The 11,633-nt window shown below is 35.1% G+C and overlaps 1 protein-coding gene across 1 annotated transcript in view; it reads right to left on the bottom strand.

The window, feature by feature from the left end:
• The window catches only part of PTPDC1 (protein tyrosine phosphatase domain containing 1), a 33,101-nt gene that overhangs the window by 16,723 nt on the left and 4,745 nt on the right, over positions 1-11,633 (bottom strand). The window contains exons 4-6 of the mRNA XM_007958205.1: positions 11,340-11,458; positions 10,198-10,335; positions 6,882-8,131 (exon numbers count right to left, since the gene is read on the bottom strand). Coding sequence (XP_007956396.1) covers positions 6,882-8,131; positions 10,198-10,335; positions 11,340-11,458 — 1,507 coding nt within the window. The remainder of the gene's footprint in view (positions 1-6,881; positions 8,132-10,197; positions 10,336-11,339; positions 11,459-11,633) is intronic.

The following is an 11,633-nucleotide window of genomic DNA, read 5'->3' as shown; positions in this document are numbered from 1 at the left end:
AAAAAAAAAAAAAAAAAAAAAAAACCAAACGCATTGCCATCAAGTCAATTCCAACTCATAAGCCACCCTTACTGAGTTTCCAAGGCTGTAAATCTTTATGGAAGCAGACTGCCTCATCTTTCTTCTGTAGAGCAGCTGGTGGGTTTGAACCACCAATCTTTTGGTTAGCAGCGAAATGCTTTCACAACTACACCAACAGAACTCCTTGTTGTTGCTGTTATGTGCTGTCGAGTCAGACCCAACTCAAAGCAACCCCTCCTTGGGTTTCTGAGGCAGTATCACAACAGAAGTAGATAGCCCCATCTTCCTTCCAAGGAGTGGCTGGTGGATTTGAATCGCTAGCCTTCTGGTTAGCAGTCAAGTGCCTTAGGCACTATGCTACCAGAGCTCCTTAGGTAAATATAAAAGCTGGTATTATTATAATTTTGGTTTGTAACTTTATTTTTTATAGGATTTAAAAGGCAGTGCATAAAATAATTATTATAATTATTATAAATCTGTGTTAATGGGCATACAATGTATGAAGATGTAACCTCTGACAAAGAACATAATGGGGGAGGAATGGAGTGGTATAGGGGCAGAGTGTTTTATTGTAACTAAGTTGGTATTATTCAGCTTAGGTTATCATAAGTTTAAGATGTTAATTATAATCCTTAAATTTAGGAGCTCTGGTGGCATAGTGCCTAAGGCATTTGACTGCTAACCAGAACACTGGTGGTTCAAACCCACCAGCCACTCCTTGGAAGGAAGGTTGGGCAATCTACTTCCGTAGTGTTACTGCCTCGGAAGCCCAAGGAGGGGTTGCTATGAGTCAGATCCAACTCCATGGCAGTGAATTTGTTTTTTTTGGGTTTTATCTTAAGTGTAAGATGTTAATTATAATCCTTAAGTTAAACTTTTCTATATATTATTTTTAATTATTTTCTTAAAATTCAACTTAATACATAAAAGGCACTAATGGACAAATCAAAGAACAAAATACATATAATACATACAGAAAACAAATAGCTAACTAGTGGAAGTAAATTCTTCCTTATCAGTAATTAATTTATTTTTTTTAGTATATTATGATTTATTATTTTCCATAGTTGAGTGTCAGTGAATAAGACAATCATCCTAAATCAGCCCTTATAGTCAGTAACCTAATATTCTATTAGAAAAAATAATTAAGCCCTGAAAGAGAGTTTCTAAGCAAATTGTCAAAGACCCATTAACTGTCCAGGGAAAGTTAGAAGCACAGCTAGAAATTTTTCTAGAAAGCTGTACTTTGGTGACTCTGACCAATAAAGCACTTTCTCCAATAAAGCACTGCCTACGGTAAATGGCATCTGGAAAATACCATTTTGTAAATTTTAATCGCTGCACAATGACTCATGTTGACTCCTAAGTATAGTATCTTAACAAATAAGAAGAATAATCATAACTATTAAATATCCTCAATAATTACTTTAAATGTAAATGTGTTAAACAAAAATACAAGCCTGTTGCCATCAAGTCAACTGTGACTCATGGTGGCCCCATGAGTAGAACTGAGCTCCATAGGATTTTCCTTACTGTAATATTTATGGAAGTATATTGCCAGACCTTTCTTCTGTGGTGCTGCTTGGTGGGTGGGTTCAAACTTTTAATTAGTAGCCACTCGCAAAACTCTTGTTCCATCCAGGGAGCTTAAGCAGATTCAAGACAGAAAGTGATGGACTAGATTTAAAACAAAAAACAAAACATGATCCATCTATATGTTATCTACAAGAGAGTGTCTTTAGATATAAAGACACAAAGATGTTGAAAATAAAAGAACAGAAAAAGAAAACCTGTGCAAATAGAAACCAAAAGAGAGCAGGAAAGGATGTTATTATCAGATAAAATAGACTTTAAGTTAAAATCTGTTTTGAGAGATAAAGAACAATATATTTTAACAAAAAGTTTCATCCATCAAGAAGATGTGATGATTACAAACTTACATGCACCTAACAAGAGTGCCTCCAAATATATGATGCAGACGTTGACACAATGGAAGGAAGAAATAGTTCTACAATAATAATTGGATATTTCAATGCCCTTTACTTTCAATAATAAATCAGACAGAAAATGAATAAGAAAACAGAGGACATGAGCAACATTGTAAATCATTATGACCTAATCCAAACAACAGAAGAAAGCACATTCTTCTCAAATACACATGGAACATTCTCCAGGATAAACCATATTGTAGGCCACAAAAAAGCCTCAATAAAGCTTTTCAAAAGATTTAAATCATACAAAATGTCCTTTCCAAACACAATAAAATAAAACTAGAAATTAAAAATATGAGAAAAACTGGCACATTCACAAATACATGGAAATCAAATAGCACATTCTTAAGCAACCAATGGTTGAAAAACAAATGAAAAGAGAAATCAGAAAACACCTTGAGATGACTGTAAATGAAAACACAACATGCCAAAACTTGCGTAATGCAATAAAAGTAAGAGGAAAGTTTATAGCTGTATCACCTACATTAAACAGAAGTGTATCAAATCAATAACCTAACATTGTAGCTTAAGGAGCTAGATGAAAATGAGCAAATGAAACCCAAAGCTAGCAGAAGTAAGTAAATAATAAAGATCAGAGTGAAGATAAAGGAAATAAAGGATTAAAAAACAATAGAAACAACAAAACCAGAAGTGTTTTTTCTTTGAAGAGATAAACAAAAATGACAAACTGTTAGCTTGATTGACTAAAGAGAAAGGAAGAGAATATTTAAATTATTAAAATAAAAAACAAAGTGGGGACTACTGCCAACCTTCCAGAAATAAAAAGGATTTTAAGAGAATATTATGAATAACTGTATACCAAAAATTTGGACAAGACAAATAAAATAGACAAAATCCTAGAAACATACAAACTACCAAAACTGAATAAAAAATAAACAGAAAACTGAACGGATCCAAAACAATTAAGGAGATTGAATCAGTACTCAAAAACATCCCAGGCTTCTTTGGTGAATACTAAAAACTTTTAAAGAGGTATTAACACCATACCTTCTAAAATTCTTCCAAAAAATAGGAAAGAATACTTTCAAAGTCATTCTATGAAGCCAGCATTACTCCAATACCACAGCCAAAGATCACAAGAAAAGAAAATTACAGGCCAATATTCCTCATGAATATAGATTTAAAAATTCTCAGCAAAATATTAGCAAATGGAATTCAGCAGCATATTAGAAGGATTATACACCATGACCAAATAGGATTCATCCCTAGAATGCAAGTGTTTTAACATAAGAAAATCAATCAGTGTAATACACCACATTAATAGAATGAAGGAAAAAACACCCACATGATCAACTCAACTGATGCAGGAAAGTATTTGAAAAAATCCAATTCTTTCATGATAAAAACACAGAATAAATTAGAAACACAAGGAAACTTCCTCAAAATGATAAATGTTGTATATAAAGAGCCCATACCAAAAACCAACCAAACTCACTGCCATCAAGTCAGGTTCAACTCATAGCAACCTCTCCTTGGGTTTCCGAGGCAGTATCACTATGGGAGTAGATTGCCCAACCCTGCTTCCAAGGAGTGGCTGGAGGGTTTGAACCACCAGCCTTCTGGTTGGCAGTCAAATGCTTTAGGCACTATGCCACCACAGCTCCCTAAAAATCCCATAGCAAACATCATATTCAACGGTGAGAGACTGAAAGGTTTTCCTTTGAGATTAGGAATAAGACAAGGAGTTCAATTTATGCCACTTCTAGTCAACATAGCACTAGAAGTTCTTGCAAGCAATTTTGTATGAAAAATAAATAAAAGGCATACAAATCAGAAGGAAGTAAAATTACATCAGTTTGTACATGACAAAATCTTTTATGCAGAAAACTCTAAACAATACACATACATACACAAACTGTTAGAGCTAATACATGAATTCAGCAAAGTTGTGATACAAATTCAACATACAAAAATCAGTTGTATTCCTATACACCAACAATAAGTAAACAAAAAAGGAAATTAAGAAAATAATTCTATTACAATAGCATCAAAAAGAATAAATACTTAGGAACAAATTTAACTAAGGAGGTGAAAGACTTGTATATTGAAACTGCAAAACATTGCTGAAAGAATTTAAAGACCTAAATAAATGGAAAGACATCTTGTATTCATAGCTTGGAAGATTTAATATTGTTAAGATGTCAATACTACCCAAAGTGCTACAAAGATTCAATACAATCCCTACCAAAATCCTAATGGAGTTTTTTGCAGAATAGAAAGAGATCCTAAAATTTATGTGGAATTATAATAGGCCTCAAATAGCCAAAAGAACATTGAAAATAAAGCTGGAGGGCTCACATGTCCCTATTTCAAAATGCACTACCAGGCTACAATAATCAAAACAATGTGGTACTGATATGATGTTAGACATATAGATCAATGGAATGGAATAGATAGCCTAGAAATAAACCCTCACATATATGGTCGATTGATTTTTGACAAAAGTGTCAAAATTATTCAGTGGGGGAAAGGACAGTCTTGTCAACAAATGGCGCTTATAAACAGGGCATTTACATGCAAAAGAATGAAGCTGGACACTTACCTTCACATCATGAAAAAAACAAAACAAAACAAAACAAAAAACACTCAAAATGGTTCAAAAGCCCAAATACCAAAGCTAAAATTATAAAACTCTTAGAAGAAAACACAGCGGAAAATCTTTATAACTTTGGAATTGGCAATGATTCCTTGGCATTGAGACTAAAAGCATAGGAAACACCACCACAAAATAGAAAAATTATACTTCATCAAAACTAGAAAACTTTTGTGTATCAAAGGAATCTGTCAAGTATGTGAAAAGATAACTCATGGAATGGGAGAAAATATTTATAAACCATATGTCTAATAAGGGACTAATATTCAGAATATAATATATAAGTAAGTTTTACAATCTAACAACCAAAAGACAAACCATTCAATTAAAAAATGGGCAAAGGATTTAAATAGTCATTTTTCCAAAGAAGATGTAAAAATGGTCAGTTAGCACATGGAAAGATGTTCAAGGTCATTAGTCACTGTTGTTGTTTAGTGCCATTAAGTCAATTCTGACTCACAGCAACCCTATATGACAGAGGAGAATGGCACCATAGAGTATTCTTGGCTATAATCTTTAGGAAAACAGATTGCAGACCAAGCAATCTGCTTCCCTAAAGATTCACTGGATGGGCTTGAACTATCAGCTTTTCCATGAGCAGCTGACCACTTAACCATTGTACCACCAGAGCTCTTTCATTAATCATTAAGAAAACACAAATCAAAACCTACAAAGAGATACAACTTCACACCCGATAGAAAGTCTCGTATCCAAAAAAAAAAAAAACTCATAAAATAACAAATGTTGGTGAAGATGTGGAGAAACTGGAACCCTTGTCTATTGCTGGTAGGATGTAAAATGGTTCAGCTGCTGAGGAAATAGTTTAAAACCAAAACCAAACTCACTGGCATCAAATAAATACCAACTCATAGAAAACCTCATTGTGTTTCAGAGATGGGAAATCTTTACTGAGAGGCTGCTGGGTTTGGACCTTCTGGTTAGCAGTCAAATGCCTTAGGCACTGTGTCATCACAGCCCCTGAGGGAACAGTTTGTTGTTGTTGTTGTTATGTGCTGTCAAGTCAGACCCGACTCATAGTGACCCCTCCTTGGGTTTCCAAGGCAGTATCACTACAGAAGTTGATTGCCCAGTCTTCCTTCCTAGGAGTGGCTGGTAGGTTTGAACCGCCAGCCTTCTGGTTTGCAGTCAAGTGCCTTAGGCACTATGCTATGAGAGCTCCTCCAGGGAACAGTTTAGTGCTTCTCAAAAAGCTAAACAAGGAATTACCACACGACCCAGCAGTTCCACTCCTAGGTACATACTTGAAAGAAAAGAAGCAGGGACTTAAATAGACATGTGTATACTAATGTTCACAATTCACAACAGCCAAAAGGTGGAAACTACCCAAGTGTCCTTCAATAGATGAATGGATAAACATATAATGGAATTTTATGCAGCCACAGAAAGGAATGAAGTTCTGGTACATGTTACAACATGGATGAACCTTGCAGACATTATGCTAAATGAAGTAAGCTAAACACAAAAAGGAAAATATTGTATGATTCCACTTATATAAAGTATCTGAAATAGATAAATTCATAAAGACAGAAAGTAGAACCCAAATTAGAGATTACCAGAGATTTGCAGAGAGGAAGAAATGGTGAGTTAATGTTAAATAGGTAGAGAGTTTCTGTTTGAGATGATGAAAAAGATCTGGAAACAAATAGTTGTCATGTTTAATAAAACACTGTGGATGTACTTAAAGTCATTGAACAGTATATTTAAAAATGGACTCGCTTCCATTAACTATTCAAATCCTTTGCCCATTTCGCTTGCCTCTCAGCCCAACAGTAGAAAGACCAATGTGCAGAATACCTACTCCAAGGAGATGCACCCCTTAGATCAACCAGCCATGAGACATCAGAGGGGCAGCATTCACATAGAAGGAAAGCTGGACAGACAGGAATGAATAGATAAGAAGGGTACAGGGAGGAGAGGGAAGGAGAGTTTTTTATGGTTGAGGATGGTAATCGACTGTGAAAACAAATGTGCATGAACAGCTGAATGTAAAACAAACCTGCTCTGTAAATTTGCACCCAAAGCATAATAATAATAATAATAATAATAATAATAATAATAATAATAAAGGTTAATTAGGTCAATTATATGAATTTTACCACAATTATAAAATAAAAATGTAAAAACTTTAAGTATTATACAAATATGTCTTTACATTTCTGTAACAAATAAATTTGAGAAAACACACTTTTGCTCAGACACACATACAAACACACAATTAAATAAAATACAAATACCTGCCACATTTCTACCTTCTTTTTTACTTCCTCTTTTTCTACAGATTCATTTAAATTTGCCAGAGCTTTGGCTGCCAGTATTCTTCTTGCCTCCACACTCAATTCAGATTGCAAAGTAACCTGTGGAGCAACTTCTGATGGGTTTTTGCTCTCTTTGTTTTTATGTCCAACAGAGAATTTCACTTTAGGAGTAGAGCCACAGTTTAGAGGGGGACAGCAAGTTCCACCACTCACCAGGATGGACTCCTGGCCCCAACTGTCATGAGTTTCACACTGACAATGGTCCATTTGCTGGTGAGAGTGGTTTGGTTCCTTATGGATATTTACAAAATTGGGTGTAACTGGTTCTCCAGGGTGGTATAAACCTGAAACTCTTGAGGAAAATGTTCTACTCCGCTGTACTTCCTTTGGAATATCCTTCGTATGGAAAAGTGGTAATTCATCATCTTTGAGTCCTTCCAAGCCTCCATACTTAGCCTGATTCCAGAAAGAAAATGTATTGCGTAGCAAAGTTTTTTTCTTTAAATCTAGCTGTGCTGACTGTGGAACATAACAATGGCTTATGGTTTTCTGCTGCTTGACATTATGGCAAAGCAAGACGTGGGCAGGCACTGTCCATGGAGTCACACCTTCTTCCAAAAGTAACTCAGCCCGCTTTAAATCTGAGTCACTGTAGCTAAACCGCCTTTTCAAATGTGTCAATGGTTGAAGGCATTCAACATTCCACCTCTTCCAAAGGGGATCAAGTTCTTGCTCACTGGAAAGAATGACATCCTGATTTTCACAAGCTGCTGCCATGGGGATGAAAGGGTCTGATGCATCACTGTCATGCCTCATTAACTCTTTATCCAGTTGCAAAGTGACCATTTCAGAAACTGTCTTTTCGATTTCAGCAGAGAGGTCTGGTATTTCTGACACCTCCTTCACCACTGGCCTGTTCTCAGCCAAATCCAGCAGCAATTTACAAACTAGGTGAACAATTTTTGGCACGTATTTCAGAAGTCGTGCTTCATAACCATGAAGTAGATGACGCTGGCGAATTAGATATTGAGCTAAAGTGACAGCATGTGCTTTGGGATCACAGCAAGAAAATATATTGCGAAGAGGAATCAGAAACTGTGTAAATTCCCTTACACATAGGAGTTGTCCTCTAGTTTGTATGGAATTTGGTCGCTTTGCCCGAACAAATATAATGGCTTGGTCAGCAGTCATTCTCGTTGCAAAAACTAAATAACATGCTATTAAAACACCTAAATAGTGAAGAAGAGAAGATTAGAGTAAGAAAAGCTATGTTTTTATCGATAACTCTTTGATGATTTAAAACTTGTGTTTGTGTTAAGAATTATATAAACACAGGAACATTTTAGGGATGATTTATAATTATAACTTTTATAACTTTTTGTACAGGTGTTTGTTACTATGTAAAAGTTTATCAATTTACTATCTATATGGTACCCTGTACCTTTGACCAAGAACTTTTAGAAAGCAAGGACTGCCTTAGTCATCTTTTAGGTAGTAATAAGTATGGAGCAAAGAAAGGGACAGTCAATGAACTGATTGTCTGGACCATTTATATTCCTTAAACTCAATTCCAATATGGAAGAGAGTAAATTTTACTTCTATTATCCACTCTGAACAGTTCTTTTCCACCTAATCAGATACAACAATTTGTGCTTACAACTCCCCCGCCATTACCACCTTTGCCATAAGTTGTTGGCATAATCTGGCCTGGCACTGTCCTTGGCATTTGAACGTTTTTTTCTTTGGGGATTATTTACATTTATAATCTACTAGTTTTCTTCCTGACCATTCTTCTTCCAGACTTGTACCTACACTAATTTGTGTTTTTCTTCAGAACATGATATAACTTTATTTTTCCACAAGCACTTAATATTAAGGAAACTAACCTTAATAATGTAAACACTATGTGTAATAGTGTATGTTTATGTGTTTTCTTGTTAATTAATATCAAATTAAAAATAATTAGCTAAAAGGTAATAATTAACTCAATAATTAATATAAAATTAAAAGGCAAATCCTTTTGGCAATATGTACGATTCACCAAATTTGTGATTATCTTGTTACATATGAAAAATTAGAAGCTCTGAAAATTGCATGTTCACCCAGTACATTGTTGTTGTTAACTGCCATTGAGTCAATTTGATAGGGTACAATATAAATATATCTTTCTTACTAGATCATGACAAATCTTTAGAGTAAGTATAAAATATCTGCAGAGCTATCATGTGAAAAGGAGATTAAAAGTATTCTTCTTAATCCCCAAGAACTGCCAGATTTCGGCTCAACCATAATAGCTAACTATCTCAAACAGAATTAAATCCTTACCACTGAAGGGATTCATAAATAGGTGGGTGGATTATATGGTAGGTACATGGTAGATGGAACTGAGCATTGTGTGTTTGGTTGAACAAGATGACAATGAAGACTTCAACCCTAAGATCCTTACCCCAATACCAGCATTGTAATGAGATTCTGCCTCATTTTTAAGTAAAATCATTGATTTTTATATAGAATTCTAAGCACAGATAGACTCTCTTTCACAAACAAAATCTTTACACCTCCCAAAGTAAAAAGCACATGAGCTTTGGCATCAGACAGCCATGGATTTAGATCTTGGCCCTGCCACTTACTAAATGTAGCAAATTACTCAACCCCTCTCAAACTTCAGTGTTTTCAAGTTACACCATTGCTATCGATTTTAAAAAATATTAGATGTAAAAGGAACATAATAAGTGAAATAATGCTTACTACTTTCATTAATATTCAGTTGAGGCAAATTACATCTTTTAAAGTACATTACATATGAAAATGAGGTGTTGAATTTTTTTTTCCATTAAAGAAGAAAATCAGGGGGTCGTTTATCTCATTTTAGAGACCCATCTGTTATTAAATATGATGAGTTTTCAGCTCTAAGTCATTCAAGAATACTTACATGAACACATGGTCATTATAACAAACTACTTAAGATATTTCAAATATATTTAATAAAATACTTCTTCTATTTGACCCCGAAGCTTTGGTAGGATTCTGAAAAATACTTATCCTGCAGAATTTGGAAGTATTTGGCTGCTAACTAAAAGGTCAGTGGTTCGAACGTACCAGCTGCTTTATGGGAGAAAGATGAGGCAGTCTGCTTCAAAGATTTACAGCCTTAGGAACCCTATGGGAAGTTCATCTCCATCGTGTAGGGTCACTATGAGTCAGAAACAATTTGATGGCAGTGGGTTTGGTTTTTGGTTTTGTGTATGTCTGAATATACCTACAAGACAATAATAAACCTACTCCTACTATTTACCTGTTCGCCCAAGCCCTGCATGACAATGAATAGCTAGTCTTCCTTCCTGTAAGGCAAATGTCATCACCTTCACCATATCTAAGATTGTAGTAAGAGATGCTACACCATAATCCTTCCATCCGAAATTGTAGAAATAAACTGGGGATTGAAAAAAGAAAAGGAACAAAACCACATACAGTTAAAACTTGCAAAGACATTGGAAGAAAAATAGTGGATTCACAAAAGATATAAAACTGCAAGGCAAATTATCTCAGTGGATACCCAGGCCTAGAAAGATAGAACTTTTACATTTCTAGTAAGTTTATTGTTAATAATTCCTACAAAGAACACTCTATGTTAAGATGCTTCCTGCTAAAACTCAGCCAGAAAAAATTATGGAACAGTAGAATTACAAATTAATAATGTTAATAATCCACACCAAAATTAATTGGCTGTGGAGGAAACAATTTTAGCATGGAAATATATCTAAATGTCTGATGAATGGCTAGATTTTCCCCCTAGATTCAAAAAAGGAAACAACAATAAAAAGAGCTAGACACAAACTTTTTTTTTTTTTTTTTTTAACATTTCTTTAAGTTCCAAATTGCATAGGTTTATCATTTCCAACCTGGCTTGGAATGTTACGTGTTCAAGATTCCATTCCGAAGCTCCTGTGAATAGGGGAGCCTCTGGGAATGTCATACAAAGAGTCACACTGAATGTCCCCAAATGTCCCTAGAGTGGCAGAACTCTGTAGCAGTAAAAGGTATACTATAGTCTTACATTCTGTCAGTTTTAAGCTGTGTCATTTTGGGCAAGTCAGTTCAACTTGCAACAATTATGTTATACAACTGCTTTAAGGATTAAATGAGAAAACAGCATCTGGAATTCTATAGGCATTAATTAAACATGTTAACCATTATTAGACACATTATTCACCACATTCCCTCTCACAGGAAAAACAATGTTCTTTCAACAGGACTACCAAAGAAGAAGAGTAGCATTATTTAGTCAAAATCAGCTCATTTCATTTTTTATGAGCCCTATGCGAAGCAATAAGCTTTTATTTCCATAACTTTTTTTAACTTAAGTGCAGAACAGAAAAGAGTCTCTAAGTGCTGTCTTTGATAATTCATAAAGAGGAGCAGTGGGAAGAAACTTACTGCCAGCCTCCATGAAAGCTTCAGGAAGGTAAGTGAAACCACTTTCTTGTTCCAGAGAGTGACCACAGCTAGCATGCTCACCAGGACGCTGAAGGTTAATTATTGTTTTTATGCCACAGCTTAAAGAAAGAAAGAAAAAAGAATCAGTCATATTGGGAACTTGTTGTTGTTGTTGTTATTTGCCATTGAATCAGCCCGACTCATAGTGACCCCTCCTTGGGTTTCCAAGGCAGTATCACTACGGAAGTAGGAATGCCCAACCTTCCTTCCGAGGAGTGGCTGGTGGGTTTGAAC

The sequence above is a fragment of the Orycteropus afer genome, unplaced genomic scaffold (genome assembly GCF_000298275.1).
Source record: "Orycteropus afer afer isolate SDZICR_OR568_19922 unplaced genomic scaffold, OryAfe1.0 scaffold00876, whole genome shotgun sequence".
Classification (NCBI taxonomy): Eukaryota; Metazoa; Chordata; class Mammalia; order Tubulidentata; family Orycteropodidae; genus Orycteropus; species Orycteropus afer.
This window is presented reverse-complemented; position numbering and strand designations above follow the sequence as displayed.